General features: G+C 48.1%; 2 protein-coding genes across 2 annotated transcripts in view; one reads left to right on the top strand and one right to left on the bottom strand.

The window, feature by feature from the left end:
• Window positions 1-8682, top strand: part of NR3C2 (nuclear receptor subfamily 3 group C member 2) — a 202557-nt gene extending 193875 nt beyond the window's left edge. Inside the window, exon 8 of the mRNA XM_010226142.2 lies at window positions 8182-8682. Coding sequence (XP_010224444.2) covers window positions 8182-8337 — 156 coding nt within the window. The 3' untranslated portion in view covers window positions 8338-8682. The remainder of the gene's footprint in view (window positions 1-8181) is intronic.
• A 6976-nt stretch (window positions 8683-15658) lies between these two features.
• ARHGAP10 (Rho GTPase activating protein 10) overlaps window positions 15659-19633 on the bottom strand; it is a 126533-nt gene continuing 122558 nt past the window's right edge. Inside the window, exon 23 of the mRNA XM_088526548.1 lies at window positions 15659-15877. Within this exon, the coding sequence (XP_088382674.1) occupies window positions 15789-15877 (89 nt within the window). The 3' untranslated portion in view covers window positions 15659-15788. The remainder of the gene's footprint in view (window positions 15878-19633) is intronic.

The following is a 19633-nucleotide window of genomic DNA, read 5'->3' as shown; positions in this document are numbered from 1 at the left end:
AGGCCGGGCAGCCCCACGGTGAGGCCAGGCCGAGCAGCCCCGCTGCGGTGAGGCCAGGCTGGGCCAAGCAGCCCCACGGCACTGCCGGTGCTGGTGCTGCCGCTGTGTCTCTGCGGGAGGCGCCGCTGGGGCTCGGCGAGCGGTGCCGCGAGCGCAGGGCGAGCACAGGGGAGCTGCGCTGCAGGGAAGCGCCACCGCCACCTCCACACACCCTCGCGGGGCAGAAAAGTAACTTTGCTGCGTGAAGAAACTGCAGCCCTTGCGCTCAGCGCATGCATGTGCATTTGTGCTGCTTTGTACTCAGATTCCATTTTTGCAGAGACGGTACAGTACAGTGCACTTCAGGTCAACGCTGTATAGGAGCCTGAGGTCTGTTTACAGAATGTACATATGGGATTATTTTTCAAATATTGTTCTGTTGTTCATTAAAACATTGAAAATCTTAGTGGGAGGCAGAGAGAGTATTATTAGTACTGCAGTAATAGCTCATTCTTCAGAGATCAGGTTTCACTTGTTCTGTGCCAGCAAAGGAAGTTGTAGTGTGCTAGTGGAAAGAAAAGGGGATGGGTGATAAAATCATTTGCAAGACATTCGCATGTGAAGCTCAAGGCAGTTAAGAAACCCCTGCGTTTGTACAGTTCTCTCATCCTCCTCAAAACACGCGGCGTCTGTGATTCGTTTTTTCCACGAGGGCTGTTTGTGCGCGGCCAGATGAGCGCGTCGCGCCCGGGCAGGACACCGCGCGTCCCGTGAGCCCTTCCAGCGCGGCATGGCCGGCCACGGGAGGCTGCGCCCGCCGGGGGAAGCTCCGGCTGCTCTGGTGTTTTATTTCACTTCTAATTAAGCTATTTTTACATTACCTTTGTGTGAAAATAGCACCTTACAATACAGGACTTGTAAAGAAAGCCCCGTTGTCAGCATTCTCCTCCAAAGAGTCGAGTTGTCTGCACAAATGTGCTTGAGACTTGTTCAGCAAAAGCACTTGTTTATTTTTCTCTTTAAAACTGATTTTTTCGCTTTCAGTTTTTGAAATCTTACCAGAATAAATCTAGAATAATGGTAATAGTAATTGGAACTGAGAATTACTCTTCTGCCCCCTTTGCCCCTTAGTGCAGCATTTCTCTGCTTTATCAGTGTATATGTGAATTTTCTCCTAAATTTTTCAGTGTAAGAGGAGCCCTTTTCAGCTGGCACCTCTGTATTTTTTAACTTATTCCATACGATTTTAAAGGCTCAGAATACACGTGGTGCCGAGTGGTCTAACGAGAGCTGAAGTCCCACGTTTTTGTGCTGCGGGAGCGGCGGCGCGGGCGTCCGCGGCGCGAGCCGAAGGGATTCTGGCGGCGTCCGTGCCGGTGCCGGGCTCCGGCCGCCCGCGGCGCGGGGTCGGCCGCGCGGAGCAGCCTCCTGCGCGTCGGCACCCGAGCGCCCTTCCCAGCCTGGCTCTTAAACAGGCCTTCTGGGGACTGTGCGAAATGAAAGCGTGTCTGAAGCTCAGGTTACAGTCTGCTTGGCTTATATAACAGGAGGAAGGAAAATACGAAAAAAAACAAGGTGGTTTTACATTGCTCAGGGTATTATGTCATTCATCCATACAGTGAACATATGCACAGGTAGCAAAGTGCCAAGGTGAGGAAAACAGCAATTCTCAAAAAGGCCAGGTAGGCACTTCAGCTTCTGAAAAAATCAGCAACTTTTTTTAATGATCCATAAAGCCACCAAGCCCAGAAAGCAAAACAAGGAGATGGAAGTCCACCCTGAGCGGAGCAGAGAGGCCAGTCGATCCGGCGTCGCCGGCGCTGCGTGAGCCGGGCTCAGAGCAGGGCCGTGGGTGGCCCTCGCGGCCCCGCGTTCCTGCGCGACGGCCGAGCCGCTGCGGTCGCTGCCGGCCCCGCGTGCGCAGGGATCCGCGCAGGGCTGTGGGCAGCAGCGCAGGCAAGAGCGCCTCCCTCGCGCGCGGTTTGGTTGGACCCTGGGCCCGGCCAGCCTTAGTCCTTTCCTGAAGCAGCGGGACGTGGTGAGGACGGAAGCGCAGCAAGGGCGGCCGATCTGCGTCCTTCACCCCGAACGGGGCCGCTTCATTCCTGTGCCCGAGAACCGGCACGTGCGTTTCAGCGCGAGATACCGGCAGCGTTGGGTGGACTGCGTTACGGGATCAGACAGGCGGCACGCGGGAACATTAGAAACAGATGTATTGCACAGGGTATCAGAAACTTCATTTGGATCCTCCTCAGCATCTCCTGTTGGCTTTGGCAGCAGGGTTGCATCTTGCATGGCAAGCCTCGTTTCATATGTCGAGCTTAGTGTATGGTCAGGCAGTTTGCAGAACAAAAGCTGAATTTGGTTTCAATCTGGCTGATACTAAACAGACTTTGAGTTGAGGGCTTTTGTTTCGATGCCATGGCACTAAACCCTAATGTGAACCTCCCCTTGTCTTGGCAAGGCAGAGCTCTGCACTGTCATTTGCTTGTTGATGTTTTCTGCCAAACAAAAATACATTCTTTAAGGCTCACACTGCTGAATAATTAATTTTTTATGGTTCCTAAACGGAATACTTTATAGCTGAGGTGGATCTTTCCATAGGCTGACAGCGCCAGGATTACAGGCGCTGAGAAAAGCTGACGAGGGGAAGGAAGGCACGGACCCTCCAGGGGTGCTTCCTGGGCCCGCTGCGGTGCCTGCGAATGTGCCCGTGCGGGTGCCCGGCCCCACAAGCGCGTAGCCGTGGGGAGCTCCTCAGCCACGGCCGGCACCGTCGGCTCCATTTATTCCCACGCTGGTTTGCTGGTGTTTCGTCCCGCAGCTGATGAGCTGCTCGGAGCCTTGTTCGGTCCCAGTACTTTACCTCGCGCAGCAGCGTTTTCTGCGTGGACTCGGAGGTCAGCTGCAGCCCCGTATCCCTGCGTGGCCCCACGGAAGCAGGAGCGAGGCGCGAGCTGCGGTAGCGAGTGTGCGGCGCCCGCGTGGGGAACTTGCTCCCGGCTCCCTGCGGCAGGCTGCTCCGAGCGCTGCTCGCTGCGTTCCTTGTGGCTGGATGTTTTGTCCTCTGCCCTGACAGACGTTTCTCGGGTGGGGACCAGGGCTCCCCTCTCTGGGGAGGAGGAGGTGGGAGCCCGAGGCCCTCGCCCAGGGCTGTCCCGCGCTGGCGCTCGGGGCCCACCATGGCGCGTGGGGCTGCGGCTTTGAGCGCTTCCTCTGACACACGAAATGAGCCTGGCTCGGCCCCGCCACGGCCTGCCGAGCTGTGAAGTAGGAGCCTGGTTGTGAGTGCCGTGGTTTCTCTGTACGTGTTTACGGGGGGGAAATATCTCCTAATTCGGTAACAGCCGCCTGGGCAGCAGCAGGTTCTGCTCAGCCGGGTTAGGGGTCCGGTTTAGGTTAGGGTGCCCAACCCCTGCACCTGGGTGCGTTCAGAGGCTTCGTTCCTCAGGCTGCCCTCCGTGTTTCATTGGAAGCTTTGCTCTTTGGGTTAGGAGGTCAAGATTTCAAGAAGAAATCAGCCCCCGGGACACCAGGGTACGTACGTACCTGTAAGAATCAGAGTGGCTGAATGAATCACCTCAATGTGGAACATTTTACCCTGAGAGCAATAAGCAATTTACATCTCAGACCAGGAGAGAAGAGGAAAACAGGTTGTAATGGAGTAGCAAGACCCCTCTGGCAATGTTTTCCCTTTGTATCCACTGCTTGAAGGGGGAAATGCGGGAGATTGCAGTGGTCCCAAATGCACGCGGGGCCGCTGGCTGCGCCGGAGGAGGAGGCAGCCTGGCTCGCCTTGGTGACTGCTCCTTGCCAGCTCCTGCTCACTTCCAAACATGCAGGTTTCTGGAGGCAAGAAGTGAAGTCCTGCTGCTCGTCCCCTCCCAGAGCCCGGCTCAGCGCAAGGGTCGTGCGGGCTGTGTCCGTGCGCAGCTCTGAGGCTGTCGGCACACGCATCGCGACCGGCCGATGAGTGGAAGAGGGCAGGATGCCTCCCCATGGGGAAAGGGGGAGGTTGCTGGAGTGGCGTCTTTGGGCGAGAAGGCTGTGACTTTGTTGGCACCAAGTGCAGTTAATTGCCCAGCACTGTGTGGTTACCCAACAAGAGTTGCCTTAACCGCTGTGTCGGTAGGCTGGATCGCAGAGTGCTGCTGTACGTGTTAGAGAAGCCACTGCAGCCTTCCACACCACAGGCGGAGTTTGCTAGAGGTTGTGCAGTCGGAGAGCAGAGCTGGCACAGAAATCTGCTTCTTGCAAATGAGGCGGTTTTACTGTTTCTGAAATTCATTCAAGGGCATGGTGAGATTCCCAAACTCAAATCTATTTTTGGTTTCGCTGCATAACTACTGCAAGTATTTGAGGGTCATTACAATTGTGTCAGCTTTGGGGACTTCACTGAAGCTGTTTTTGAAGAACAGTGGGGTGAAAAAAACCATTTCATAGAAATCCCACCCTAATAACAGGGTTATTGTTCAATACTGCTGTTTCTCAGAAGCACTTAGCACATCATACAGATACGAGGATTGAGAAAGTGCAGCTCAGCGCTGCAGCCTTCGGCGCGCGTGGGCGCCAGCGCAGCCAGGGCAGGGCCGGGAGCAGTAACTGAGGCCTGCAGTGGCCGAGGGCTGTAGCCAGCGCGGGTCCGGATTTGCCTCCGGAAGGGCTGCCGTGTCCTGCTGCCGTCCAGCCAACACAGACGTGAGGATTCAGCCCTTCGGGTCCGGATCTTGGTAGCAGAGTTGATACTAGTTCATTTAGTGGCGTTTTCCTGCCCGGGAGGCTGTGGAGTTTTGCTCCTGCTGGGTGCAAAGGCGGGAGTTGCCGCCCTTGCGCAGCCCCCTTGTCCCGGACGGCGCGGCCCGAAGGAGCGCGGTGCTCTCAGCGGGCCGGCGCGCAGCTTCCGGAGCGTTTCCGTCACCGCACCGACCCGGGATGGTAACGGCAACTTCCTGGGCCCTGCGACACGCTCCTGAGAAACAGCAGCGCTATCAGTCGCCCCGCTGAATTACAGCGTTGCCTTTCGCACTGCTGTATCAAAGATGCTCTCAGCATTTCCAGTAGAACCTCCCAAAAGCAGAGGGGAAGGACTGTAAGAAAAACGTGGGTATGAATTCTTAGTGCAATTTTACAGTCCTTTGAAGAAGAAAAAGCAGCAGTATATTTGATACAGAAAGATGGTAAGCCAAACGTAGAGGTGCCAGATAGCTCACTTCTTTAGCTCTCTCACTTAGGGAGCATTTGCAGCCTCTGGTGCATCAGCTGCTGTGGCTGTGAGGATAGAGGCCACGTATCATGAAAGCAAGCAGATCCTTCACTTGCTTACACTTGTTTATCTGTTGTAAATCAAAACTGTAGCAAAAAATGCTGTTGCTGTACCAAAAAAAAAAAAAAAAAAAAAAAAGTTCTGGTAAGGCTGCAGTTCAGCAGTTTGTGACCACAGTCCTGCCACCCTCCTTCAACGTACGGCGTGCTTCACTCAGGGTTGTTGCTGCTGTTTGGCTAGAGTAGTGCCAAGTACATTCAAAGCGGTAACTGCTTAAGGAAAAGTAACACAAATGATAGCTACCATAGATAAGACGGTCATGTCATACAGGACCAAGCACTTGAGAGGGCTGGGTAGGTGTAAAATACGTTTTTGTTAAGGCTCCGAAGTCATGTGTTACGTTCTGGGAGGCTGCAGGTACTTCTACGTGCCGGGTGAGCCTTGCTGCTCGGGCTGCACCGGGGCAGTGCGGCCCCGCGCGCTGCGCCCAGGGCTGCGGCCCCGCGCGGACACGTCGGCCCGCGCGCTCCGGCCAGTCCGTGCGCTCCCTGTGCGAGGCGGGGGCAGCCCCAGCGTGGCAAGGCCCGCGGGGGCAGCAAGGCCCGTGGGGGCAGCAAGGCCCGTGGGGGTGGCAGGGCCCGCGGGGGCAGCAAGGCCCGCGGGGGCAACAGGCCCCTCGCGCCCGCCCGGCGCCACGGTGAGCGGAGGCCTGGGTTGGTGCTGGCCGAGGGGGTGGAGAGCGCGCAGGGGACGGGTAGCAGGAGTCGCCTTCGCTCGTCCCTGCGTGTCTGGGACACGCTCTGTGTGGAGACGAGCGGCAGCGGCTCCCTTCCCTGCCCGTTTGCATTTGCAATGAACATCAGCATTTTTTCCCCCTTAAAAACAAAATTGTGCCTCTCCTAATGCAGCCTCGCTGTGTAATTAATGAGCACTGCCTGGGGACGTGCTGCATCATCAGGAACGGAGGCGCAGCAGCAACCTGGGCCTGTGCTCCGGTGAGCCCAGCACCTCATTTATAAATTCCTGATGGATTTTTCAAGAACGCTTGAGAAAATACTGACAGTAAATAATCTGTTAGGCAAGAAGGTTGTCTGGATCTCGCACTTTTGTTCCAGCCTTGCAGAGAGACTTTTCCTACAGTAACTTTAGCTGGAGCTCTGGTAGGGACTTCAACACTCATTTAAGAATTGATACAACAGTCTGGTGTTTGATAAAACTACATGGGTAGCAGTGGTTTAAGTGCTCTCTATGGACAGAAAGTAGCAAAATTTATCAGGGTGTAAGTTGTGACTTTCTGAATAGGCTCTAGTATTTCTTCGGTGGAGTAGCCCAAGGCAGGACCTTGGCGGTTGGCGTCTTGTTCCTTCCTTCTTGAATGCCTTGGTGTGTTTGTACAGGAGCGATTGCCCTGGCTGCAGCAGCCTATAGGTCACACCACACAAAAACTGTTTCTGAAATGACGGTGTCTTATTCAAGATCAGAAACAGGTATTTCTTGATTGTTATAAAGCACTATGTAAAACAAACACAGCAAGGGCTTGCACAGGAGTGGGTTGAGCTGTGAGATTGCTCTGTCATGTTTTTAATCATTAAAATAGAAGAAATAATTCCCTGAGCAGGGAGGCTGAATGAGGTCTTTCGGCCTTCACATTTTTCCTGTGCTTGCAGTGTTTGTTTTACAGCAGAGAAGCTGCAGTTTGTGATTTTTGCATGAAGAAGGTAGCAGCAGACAGAAGAAAAAAATTAAAATGCTCCAAAAGAAACCCAAACAAACAACAACAAAAAAACAAAGTTAATGATTATTTCTTGTAGTGGCAGTGAGCTTCCCATTACATATGGATATGTAACCTATAAAAACTGCAATTGGCATAACAACATTTGAGACAAGGTGGAGGTTAGTTGGAGTAAGTTTATTGGTGCTTTGAAGATATATAGCGTATTTCTTCCCGCACATGCCAAAAAGCGGCTGGCAGCAGGAGGGCCCTCCCTGCTCAGGCCCGCATGGTGCGAGGCCCTCCCTGCATTACAGAGCAGGGTTTGCTGCGTCGCCGCTCCTGCCGCCGGGCGCCAGCCGGAGGGGCCGCCCCGGGTAAACGCTGCTCCCCGGTTCTGCTGACGGGACCCTCTGGGGTGCGGTGATGACCTTTCCTTCTCTGACACTGAAGGACGATGCAGAAATTGCTGTTGTTAAATACAGCTCTATATAATATCATAGCCCAGGCTTCAGCTCAGCATTGTACTTCGTAGCCTGAGAGGGAACATGAGTGGTCCTCAGAAAGAGAGGAGGACCGGCAGGAAGGCACGTGCATGTGAGTGTGTGCGCACACATGTGTGTGCACGTTTCTAAAAAGCCTTCATCGCTGCCTGGTGCAGTTACTGTTTTACCCCATGACCACGTTTGCCCGCTGGGCTGCTCTAGCCCCCGCGGTGCTGCCGGGTGGCCCCCACCGCTCTGCTCAGCCCAGCCCGGTCGCTGCTCCGGCCTGTTCAAGGGCGGCCTCTGGGGCGTGCACTGAAGTTACCCATCCGCTCTGCTCTAGCACGCGTGTGTCCTGCTGACAGCAGCCCCGTAACAGCCTATGGCAGGGCACGTTCCTCTGGGCAGAAGGCTTTATGTGCCAGACTTGGCCTCTACTTTTCATGGTGGCCCGTTGACCTAGTGAAAGGAAGAGCACTTACTTATGCTGAAACGCTGCATCTGTGATGTCTCGGTTTCTTCTCAATATCTGAATCTTAACTGGTGCCGTAGCACTTGGGGATCTGGGTTCGAGCTCTGATTTCAACACTTGCAAATGGACTGCTAAGTTAGACCCCACTGCTTAGCACTATCCATTATTGCAGTATGGTACAGCACGTCACACTGGTCTGGATTTTATTGTAAGCCATGGCATGCAGAGTCCTGTGCATTTTTCCTAATCTCTCTTTCTTTTTGTATTGCAGCTGGTTAGTGACTTGTTGGAATTCTGTTTCTACACCTTCCGAGAGTCTCAGGCACTGAAAGTAGAGTTTCCAGCCATGCTGGTGGAAATCATCAGTGACCAGCTACCAAAGGTGGAATCTGGAAATGCCAAGCCCCTGTACTTTCACAGGAAGTGATAGAAAATGTCTTAAATGGAAGAACTTTGCCTTAAGTTTCCCTGTGTTATTCCACACCCATGAAGGACCCAAGAAACCATATTTTAAACATGCTATTTACACTTGTTCAGCCGTCTAAAATCAAGAGAAAATAGTCTAAAATCAAGCGAAGAGTTTGGGGAATGGAGAACAGTTGACCTGGATTTGGCAAGACCTAGATGTTTGGAAATTACCCCTTACCCTAAAACATTTAGAAAAATGTTCCTGCTCCTCGGATGAAAAGCCATATCTAGTCAATAACTCTTTGATTTTGATATTTTAACAGACGGAGTTTTAAATATGCCATGTAGTTTCTGGTATTGTTTGCTTGTTTTAAAAGGGTTCAAGAACTAATGAGAACTTTTTAAAGCTTACCCTTGGTTTGCACATAAAAACGTAAAGTCAATATGGGGCATTAATATTCTTTTCTTGTAAAAAAGAAAAACAAACAAAACTATATATACATACGTACACACACACACACACACACACACACACACACACAAAACCCTAATGTGTAAAGTAATAACAGAACATTTGGTGTGGAATACTCTGCTCTCCCCACCTGTGGCATTTGTTATCCCATTTTATCCCATCATAGCTGATGATATACACTGTGTTAAGTGTCCATTTACTATTTAATTAAGGAGGATAAGATATGAAAACAAATGCCCTGGTATCAATTTATAGTATCTATTGTGCTGGCTTTACAAATAATTTTTTGCAGTCTTTTGCTGTACTGTACATTGCTGTATGTATAAATTGTGAAGGACCTGAAATAAGGTGTAAGGAACTTTTGTAAATGAGACAAAAATCTTTAATGGTTAATAGGATGAATGGGAAAGTATTTTTGAAAGAACTCTATTTTGCTGGAGACTATTTAAGTACTATCTTTGTCTAAACAAACAAGGTAATTTTTTTGTAAAGTGAAATGTTCTGCATGCATAATGAACCGTTTACAGTGTATTTAAGAAAGGGAAAGCTGTGCCTTTTTTAGCATCATATCTAATTTACCATCCTACAGTGTCTGTTGTAAATAACCACACCTAACCTTTTTCTGTTGTATTTAAGCCTTTCTGTTTTCCGCTCTATTTCTCTTCCTTTTGTCTCTCGCTTGCAAGTGTACATGACTCGAGCCCATCTTAGAAAACCTGCTTCATATTTCTGTAGGAACCTACCCGCTGTTGAGTTTGCCACTTTACGGAGGTTTCATTTAACAAGACAAACTACAGTCTCCCCAGAGCTTTTGCCAGCTTCACGATACAGCCAGTTCTTGCCCTGGGTTCCCTCTCGCGCTCTCTCTCAGGGGAGTAAGGGTGAATAGATGTTGAATGATTTTTCTTTTTTTATCAAGGTTTCCCAAATTGTTTGTTTCTCCTTTGATTACTGAATACCTACAAGCTCCTAAAAGGTCAGATCATGATTTCAGGTTGGCCATTTCTGATAATGCTGAAAGGAACATGCAGATCACGGCAGAAAGTGTGCGGGACGGGCGGGCGCTGAGGAGGAGGAGGATGGGAAGCTACGGATAAGGGCAGATGAGCTGAGTTGAATTTTTAGTGATAAAACATGTTTGGTTTTGTAAGAATTTTTGTAATAACCAGAATATGTCTGGAAAGACACTTGTTAACGCTACGAGTTCAACTCAGCTGGTCTAGTTTTGTCTCAAAAATGTTTTCTCTGGAGTAAACTGCAATGAAAAGCTTTTTGAGGTGATTTTCACTATTTCACAATTTATAAGCAAATACAGATTTTTGGAGTAGAATAGAGGCCAGGTGAACTTCTCTGAGGCTCACTGTTGCTACCATGTGCTGATTTAAATAGGATAGTTTTTCAGAATCCTAATCCCTAGTGTTCTGTGTAGGTGACACTGATATTTAGGGGCTATAGTTGTCCCTTGACTGGTCTGAATGTAGCATTTCTTTTTCATGGTGGTCTAATGGAAATTATGTACCCTTCTGATTGAGAATTTCAAAGTGCAGTTTGGTGCACCCAAGACAGTCAGTGCTACTTGTCTTTTTAAATGACACCTGCCTTATGCAATGAGTAATCTGTAAAGACTGTATTCAGAGAGGTTTTTTTATATATATAAATATATACATACATATATTATTTGCATTTTGGAAGTCTAATTCATAGGCAGATCTTTAAATACTGACCTGCACAGCAATATGAAAGCCAAACTTCCAACATGAGATCCACTGCATGCAGACTGGTTGTTTACAGGAATAGTCAGACATCCATCCTTTCATTTACCTTTTCTGTTTTAAGTCTAAAATAGGAAATTTCAAAGCCAGATTCTGGGTGAATACAGTCTGCAGCAGCTTTTTATATTAACAAAGTTACTGCCTCCTTTTCTGTCTCAAAGTAACTTTGCTTGATTAAAATAGCAAAGCCATATTCTACACCTCACTGTTAAATGCCTGTCCCAGTCCAAATTGTTGTCTGTTTGCTCTTATTTTTGTACCTTATTACTTTTAATCTTGGTTTGGTACAATTCATAATTCACAGAAACTTCATATAATTAAACACACTAAATTAGTTTTAAAAAGCAATTTATATCTTTATGCAAAAACGTATGTCTGTCTTTGCAAACAACTGTAAGCGAATTATAATAAATCCTTTACTTTAATCACCTGTTGTTTATGAAACCATTCATTGATTACTATTTTTTGTTAGAGATCATTGAAGAAATAGATAAAATTGGATATAGATGTTGTAAGAGGCCGTGTTCTCTTATCCAGGACACTTAAGCAGAATAGCCATCACTTTTTTATCTAAATCTGTACAGAAAAAAAAAAAAAAAAGACTAGGCTTTTAGCTACCAAAAGTTGCATTATTTTGAATTTGTTTAGAATGAAATAGGCATTTGTCTCCTGCAAAATACAAGACAAACTAAAAACATCTTCTAAAAGTGGGCTTCTGTTCATTAAGAAAAATTATTTTGTTGTAAGAAGGAATGGGGATATACAGCAAGAGCATTGTATACACAGTTAAAAATGTAAAATAGTGTTAATGTACTGCAGTGGGTATTTCAGGAATACTACACACTGTGCAGCTGAACAGTTGCACAAAATAAAATAGAAAGACTAAAAGTTTGCAATATCAAAATCTTATTAAAAAGATACTTTACAATCAATAATGCAAAAAGCTAATTCACAGGGTGGTGTTTTTCACTGACTTGTTTAAACATTTATGAAATTAAAAAAAAATCTACAATTAATGCACTTTTAATTGTTTATTAAAGATTTGACTTTTCCTTTTTTTAGAGCAATGTTTTCAGCTGGAGGTCAATGACTTGATAAAACAGACAGCAGTTCTGAGGCCAGGAAGCTCAGAGGAATGTTTAAGAATTCTTGGAGTTTAACTAGATTCCTGGATGAAAAATAAAAGCAGCCAGCAGTATGGTGTAAACAGTAAAATCTATGCATAATGATGCATTTATAATTAGGGGTTTGCTTCTGTATGTTTAAAGCTTTTTAAATAAATAGAAAATATTGTTTGGTCTTTATGTTAATGTCTGCAAGTACCTATTTTTTTTATATAAATTGTACAAATATACATGAATTAAACTGGTTTGATTGCAAGTATTTCTTGCACTTCAATCATCTCAGCTAGCTGCTGCTGCAGTGCTTTCCTTAGAAGTAAGCTTCTCTACCCTTCCAAACAATATTGGACAACATAAAAATCCTAACAATCAGACCTCTTCCTGCATCGTGCAACACGTGTGCTGCCTTCCCAGGCCGCTCCTGGGGGCTGCTGCTGCCGCCCCTTCACCGGCCCTCAGCGCCGAGCGGCCGCCGGCTGCCGGGCTCCGAGCGCTGCCTCCACCTGCTCTGCCAGCTGCTTTCCAGCGAAGCGAAGCGCCAACACGGGCACGCAGGGGCACGCGCGCTCCCGACGCCCTCCTGGACACAGAGAGGAAGCAAACATCAGTCTTCGGTACCCAGACAAGGCTTCCAGCTCCACGTCATCCAGCGCTGTGATACCTACGGAGCAAGGTCAGAGGCTCTCGTGGAAACGCGGACTGTCCCTGTGCCACGCACGAGACTTCCCAGGGTAGCAGCTCTAGCTGCCTTTGCTGAGCCAGGACGTTTTCCACTGTACTAAGAAGGTCAGTTAGAACAAGGGCAGCTCTTGCTGGGCAGGTTGGGTCTGCACTTGGATGGCCCTGGCTCCCGCAGCAACTGCTCTGACCAGCAGCTTGAACTCAGCGTGGAAGCTGTACCCTGACCTCCAGCTGCTTTGGTGCAGGTTTCTCCTCCGAATGGAGGTCTGCATCATGTCCACAGCAAGACAGAAAATAATAGTAAAAATGCCCTTCCATTTTAAACATTTTGCTATTGTTATTAAAACATGCCATATTTTACTTTAAAAAGAATGTTTTAATTGCAGATACCAGTAAGATGAAGTTTATTTGGTGCTTAACTGGTCACTACTGCAAGTACAGAACAGGGCACACTATTGAACGCCTATGCAGAAAACTATATCCAAAACCTCAAAGACAACTCTCAGTAATAACCTGCTTACCACTGGTGCACGTGCAGCTTACCGTGTCCTCTGCCACCGAGGGATGGACTTCTTCAGCTGGGAAGCAGGTAAGAGCTGTGCGATGGGCTAAGGGAGCAAGGCCAGCGCGGCGGGGCCCTGGGCACCCTACGGCTGCAGGAGCTCCCCTGAGCACAGGGGCTGAGGGCAACGCGGCGGGCGCTTCCCGTACGGGGCCCCGCGGAACAGGGAGGCCCCTCCTCGGCGGCGGCACCAACACGTGGCAGCCTCCAGCAGCCCCTGGGGAAGGAGGGAGCAGAGCCGGGCGCCAGCCGGTGCCCGACACACACAGCACCTCCCTCCTGCTCCAGCTCTGGCACGAGGCTCCGCTCGTCCGGCCTGTCCAGTCGCTGCGGGGCCAGTGCTCACGAGAGCCCCAGGCCGAGGGGGTGCCCAGTGACCAGCCCTGGTGCGGGGAGCAGAATAGGACGTGGTTCAGCTGCACCTACAGTTGGGAAGCAACAACAGGGCCACAGGCAGGAGCTCCCTGGGAGGACAGAGTGAGACCAGACACCACCGAGTGAGATGAGGAGGAGGAGAGGAAAAAAAAAAAAAAAAAAACAGACAAAACCACACACCTCTTAGCTGGCTTTCTCTGTAACTAATTTACTATCCTACCTCTTTCAAGTTAACATTGCCTTATTTTGTCTTCCCAAATGTACCAAATCACAGGAAAGCGAGACAAGAAAGAGAGACAAGCACCAAGGCCCAACAGCAGAAGATAGAACAAGAGTGTCCAAGGACTGAGACGGACAGGGAGGTGGAAGGGACGTCTTTAAAAAAAAAAAAAAAAAATCTTTTAGCATCATTTAATCTTGATGTTCAAGTGCAAGGGCATCACTTATAGAACTGTTGACAGTGAGCAGAAAGAAGGAGCTGGGGCAGGGCCACTCTGCTGTGCAAGTCTGTACTCACACCAGGATGAATAGGACCAGGCTGCTATGGAAAACCTTATGTCAGGTAGCAGCTCCCACAGCTGAATTCCTGAGAGGCAGTGTGGTTAGCCTGAAAGCCAGATCAGATCTGGCTCAGCTTGCACCACTGCTTTTAGACAAAATCTGGGACGTGAGAAAGTTTGAATCAGTATTACCCCTGCTCAGTGTTTCAGTTCTCAGAAGAGGAGTTTCATTCTGTCATGGCTCCAGAAGTAACAGGAATCTCAAAACAGCTCACCTAAAGGCAAACAGGGTCACAGGACTGCATTGATGAGCAACTGGAAAAGAAAAAAAATGTCTCTTACTCCTTCTCTGTGTATCTGCGTTTTTAAACCACTTCCCTTAAAAAAAGAAAAGAGAAAATATGTTGCAAGTGAAACAGCTCCAAAGCTGAAAATAACATTTGGGAGGCAGCAGCCAGACCATAATGAACACACACTGCATGTTTTCAAGAAAAAAACAAGCCCAAGTGACTCAAAAAGCTTCAAGTGGCTGCAGCTTCGCTAACGGGGGGGAGACGCCGGCCTGCCGGGCTCACGGCAAGGCCCGACTGCCCCGGGCGCTTTCCGGGCGCCTGGTCGCAGGGAGAGCGGAGCGGGGTGCCCCGCGCCCGCCGGCCTCGGCCCGCGGCGCCGGGAGGAAGCTCCGCGCGCGCCCAGCGGGCTCTGCAGCCTGGGAACAAAATTACAGGACAGAGTTCAGGCCTAAGGAAACAAACACCCCACCTTAAGGCACCATTAACCATTGCCTGGCTTACTAATCACTTTAGTTAGAAAAACGTGCAAGCTAAGTCTATCTGCAGCACCTCTGCGGAGTGCAATTTAGCAGTAAGTGAGCCTGTGTTAACATGTCATCCTGTCATATTTTCCTGTCTCCCCTCCCCTGCCTCCCAGAGGATCTTATTTAAAGGCAAAGAAAAAAAATAGAATTCATGATAAACTGCGTGCATTTTCTCACAGGCGCAGGTTTAAATACCCCCAAGCCGCGGAGGCTTCCTCGTGACCCGGAGAGCTGCTGCCCCTCTGAGACGGCAGCGCAGCCACTTGGGGGGCCCTGATGAAGGGTTGTGGGCATGGGAGAGGAGAAAGGGACATTCAAGGGGCAGCAGCCAGACAGAGACAAAACGTGAGGGCCCAGGGGAGGTCCCCAGCCCCTATGGAGCCTGTTGTGACCCGCTCTGCATCCACTGCCCGTAATCACTCCATACGGTACCTTAGAGACCACAGCAAGATACTCCCCACTGTAAGGAGCACTTATGGTAAATAACAAATAACATTTTATTTCACTTACAGTGGTAATGTTGAGTAGCAAAGGAACCATGACATATAGGAGCCTGTAATAAAAGTTCACGTATCTTATCTTTATAAAACAGTACAAATGAAGCCACACACACAAGACATTTGAGAAATGTCATGTCTCCAAACCTATTATTTTACTTATTGATATGTCTGTTCCATATTGTCTTTTCCATTTTGAAACAAAATTTTATCATCAGTATAATAGCTATTTTTTTTTAATCTAACAATATTTTCCAAAACCAAATAATATTCTGTTAACACTGGACACAGATGCGTAATCTCCAGGACACTAAGTTTTTAAAAATTTTTCTTCCACTGCTATTTGAGTCATGGACCAACTAGATGCTTGTCTGAAAATGCTAATTACCTTCCAAACAAATGTACCACAGTTGTTCTTTACAACTGAAAAACTCTTAAAAACTTAAACTATTCCCCATCCCACTTTCTTGTCTCCACCCAATTCAAACTCCCTTAAAGAAGCTTCTATTTGTAATTCATATTTGGCAACACTTAATGTCTTTATACAGATTAGGATCTTCAACCCATAATCAGGCTCTTTGTTGATTAAAGACAGTCACAAGAGCAGAGAGAAGTGACTATAACAAAAATCCATGGATACCATGTACACCTTCTTGGCGTTCAATGCACAGAGCTATAAAAACTGAACATAATTTTGTGGAATAAGTCCTCTCTTGCCATTCAGCGTGCCTTCTAGCCATCCTGGTTCTCTGGAAAATTGCACTACAAAGGAAAAAAAAAAAAGAATTAAAAGGATTGCTGCATCTTTTTAAGCTCAGTGGTTTTAGCTTTAGCTCTGTAACACCATGCAAAACATCCACAAAAACATTCAATCTTCTGCACTGACCGTTTCAAAAATGTGTCTACAAAGGCTGTTTGGGGTGGTTAACTTTGCGGGAATACTTGGATAATCCAGGTGGTTAAGCACTTCCCTGGTGAGCATATGGGGTGGAAAAGGCTTATAGGGACAGGACACAATGTGACGAAAACTATTAGGTCTCTTAGGAACTATGGCTTTATATAATGGGAAATCTAGAAGCCAGAATTCACACTGAACCACCGGAAACTATTTCAGTAGCTGGTAGCAAATTGAGACCAAAAAACTGTCTTGAGAGCTGATGAATCTGGGCGTTGGAGCCACGGGAAAAGCGTGCAGCAGGTTACTCAGCATGAAAACCAAGCACTTGAAGGACGACAGGGAAATGGAAACGAGCCAGCTCTCATTCCAGGGAAGCATCATTTCATCACAGATAAAACGACTCATTTTGGAATAGACCACTGGACAACATCTAAGTCATTCATATGGTGAAATTACTGCTCTTAAATACAGACGCATCACACTAAAAACACAAAAAAGCCCTTGAAAGATATGCCTTGTCCGTTACTGCCATCCTAAGTGATCTGCCAATGTTAACACTTAAGTTGGTGCAAGGGTATCAGTGGATCTAAAATAAAGAAAAAAAAATATCCAATACTCTAAATACCCCAACACGCAATATTGTAACAGAACTAACAAAGTCAGGTTTCCCGTGTACTTTTGACCACATTTGAAAGCAAAAATAAACAAACCAAAACAAACTATACAAAAAAGAAGCATAGCGTCATTTCTTTGAAAAATAGCCAATGAACCGCTCCAGCTTCCTATCACATTTCTTGTGAGAGTATGGTATAGATATCACTGCAACTATTTGACCATACACATAGTAACCTATGCCATTCTGCACTGTATTACTTGATGCTCGCAGTGCTTTGGTGGCGACCTTGTTTCAGGAGAAGAGCAGGGAGCTGCTGAGTCCTGCTGCCAGCCACGCCAGTCCCTTCCTGGAGACCCCGCACCAGCACACGGAGCAGCGCCGGGAGCTGTGGCCTTTCAGCAATCCAAGAGCAGATAAAGGACAGCAACATCTCTGCAAGTCTCACTTTCAGAAACACTGTAAAGCCCTACACTGGGCACCTGGAAGATCCTTACCCCACTTTTCTCCTTTTCGTCTGTCCAGCAACAGTCCCACTGTCGATGCTGTCAAGCAGGGAAGCTCGGAAACCAGTTTAATTACATTCAGAAAACGAAAATGCTTTTAAATGATACTGCTAGTTTATATTCAAAACAGTTCTGGACATATATTTATAATGAATAGGTTCAATAAGAAAAAAAAGAAATCTCAGAAAACTACCTTTCAGTAGCTGTGTGCACACAGTGACTGACTCACCATTAATAATTATCAGGCTCTCCCCTCCCTTTGTCACTTATAATTCCCCAGTAAAAACCCGGTCCCCTTTGGAATTGCCTTGTGCAAGAGGAGGTGATACCCACATGCCTCACTGCCTTCTGTGGGCACATGATACTACTGGGGAAGTTGTCCAACTGTAAAGCTATTCTAAGCCCCAGCAAAGCTGTTTGCTAGTGTATTTCCTAAGTATATTGTACATGCATTAAAAAACAAAACAAAACACAAAAGACATTTTGCTATCATGCACAGCTCTCTTTAAACCCACGACACAGGTTATTTTTGCAAAAATACCCTGCTCAAGAGAGGATCTGTGGTGTCCCCTTTCTGTCAATTCCTCTCAATCAAAAATGATTACAGTTCTTAGCACTTTCCCAGGCACCCCTCATTTAAAAATACCTTGCTGCAGAAGGTACACATTTGGCTTTAAAACTACTACTCGCCATTGGACCAAACATTCCACAGGCCTAAGCCTTGCACTGGCTAAAGACAGTGCAAGGAGGGGAAAATAGGGAGCTACGGTCCGCCAGGGTGGTGGGAAGGGCAGCGCGGCGGCTCCGTCCTCACCGCGGCCCCACGCCAGACAGGGCAAACGGGCACGAGCAGGAAGCGCCGCCCTCCGCGGGGCTGGAAGGGCCACAGGAATCGCTCCGAAGCCGATGAAATGAGCACGGGCTCAGTGCTCAGAGCGAGCTCTGGCTGCAAGCTAACGTAGCCAAGAGCATTTCTTCATATTTTTTTATACCCTCCATATTGCCAACACTATCATTACCTAATTGCAAAGAGGTAGAATTTGCAAGAAGCTCTTCCCAGAGACCCAGTGCTTGGAGATTTCCCTGCTGCAGAGCTTGTCCTGCTTTGACAACTCCGAATCTTTATGTCTCTCTCCTCTAAGAGTCGCTTCCACAACGGTGTTGCTCCATTGCCTACCTGCCATTGCCTTTTGCAGGCCTGCATCAGGCTTTGCAGAAGAAAACCAGCGGCTTGGGAGGAAGGGGAAAGGGGGAGGCCATCTGGCACGCATGCTGCCTGGCAGAGTAGGGCCTCCGCTGCCCACAGGCTGCTGTACCAAACAAAGTAATGAGCCCGCAAGCTACATGAATGAGGATTACATTTTGTGGGCAACAGAAATCCCACCGCAAAACCAAACTACATTTTCACAGAACTCAATCCTGCTGGCCAATTTTTCACCAGGAAATTAAATTAAAGCAACAAAATGTGCTTACAAGCCTTCCATGCTTGTAAGTGTTTGAAGCAATCCCTATGGGTAGGGCAGCAGCAGAAATGCACAAAGTTAGCGTGTTGAGGATTAGCATGCAATTTGAGATGTAAGGACTTGTTGTCTCCAAAGTCATTTTGGAACCCTTAAGCTTGCCATGAGAAGCAGCGTTACTCTTTGGACACGGGACTAGAGTCAAGGTCTCTTCCTGGCTTTTCTGAGGATTTCCTGTGCGACCAGTTTGCAGCTGGGGGCTCAGACTTGCAAACAAGAGCAGACAGGCTTCAGGTCAGTGAAGGTGGACCCCAGCTAGCAGATGGAGGCTTCTACAGAGAGTGGTGGCTGAGCTCCCTCTAGAGCCAGTGGAGATCTGGGCACAGGCAGGAGCAGAGGGAGCCCCAAGTAGCACCTGGCTCTTTCCAAACCAGCAGCCAGCGGCTGGTCAGCTGAGCTGCTCTGCACTCCCTTGGCTACAGCAGCTCTTAGTGACCCACATGCAGATATCTGCATCTGGAGACTTCCTCCTGAGCTGGACCCCATCCATTTAATCATCTTACACTTAAACACTCAGCTTTCCATTGCCACGTCTCTTCTGGAGACCACAGCTTCCACAGTGCTGCCGGCAGAAGGAAGGGTTCCCTGCTCTGTGTCAGGCAAAGTCACACTGGTTAAGGTCAAATTACTTTCAGTAGCTTTTTAAACTTCTAGCGAACTCAGCAGGAATTAGGCAGTGCTCATCTGATCCTTCTTACTGATGAAGCTGTGACTGTCAGCAGTAGTTCAAGGTGACTATCTCCAAATGGTATGGAGGAATCTAGAAAGGAGAACATCTGTCCACAACCTGTACACTCAGTTTCTCCAGCTGTAAAGTGGAAGTAATTAATGCACATGAGTCTTTCTAAGTGCTTTGAAGTCCGCAGGTGAAAAAAGTACAAAGTAGCTTCACCCTCGTTTTCACCTCAATAAAATAATTATTTGCACATCCAATGCAGTACAGCATTTCAGGAGCACTACTCTTTGATGTAAACTTTCATT

This window comes from Tinamus guttatus, unplaced genomic scaffold (assembly GCF_059628265.1).
Source record: "Tinamus guttatus ecotype Peru unplaced genomic scaffold, ASM5962826v1 Tinamus_guttatus_pri_ptg000247l, whole genome shotgun sequence".
NCBI lineage: Eukaryota > Metazoa > Chordata > Aves > Tinamiformes > Tinamidae > Tinamus > Tinamus guttatus.
This window is presented reverse-complemented; position numbering and strand designations above follow the sequence as displayed.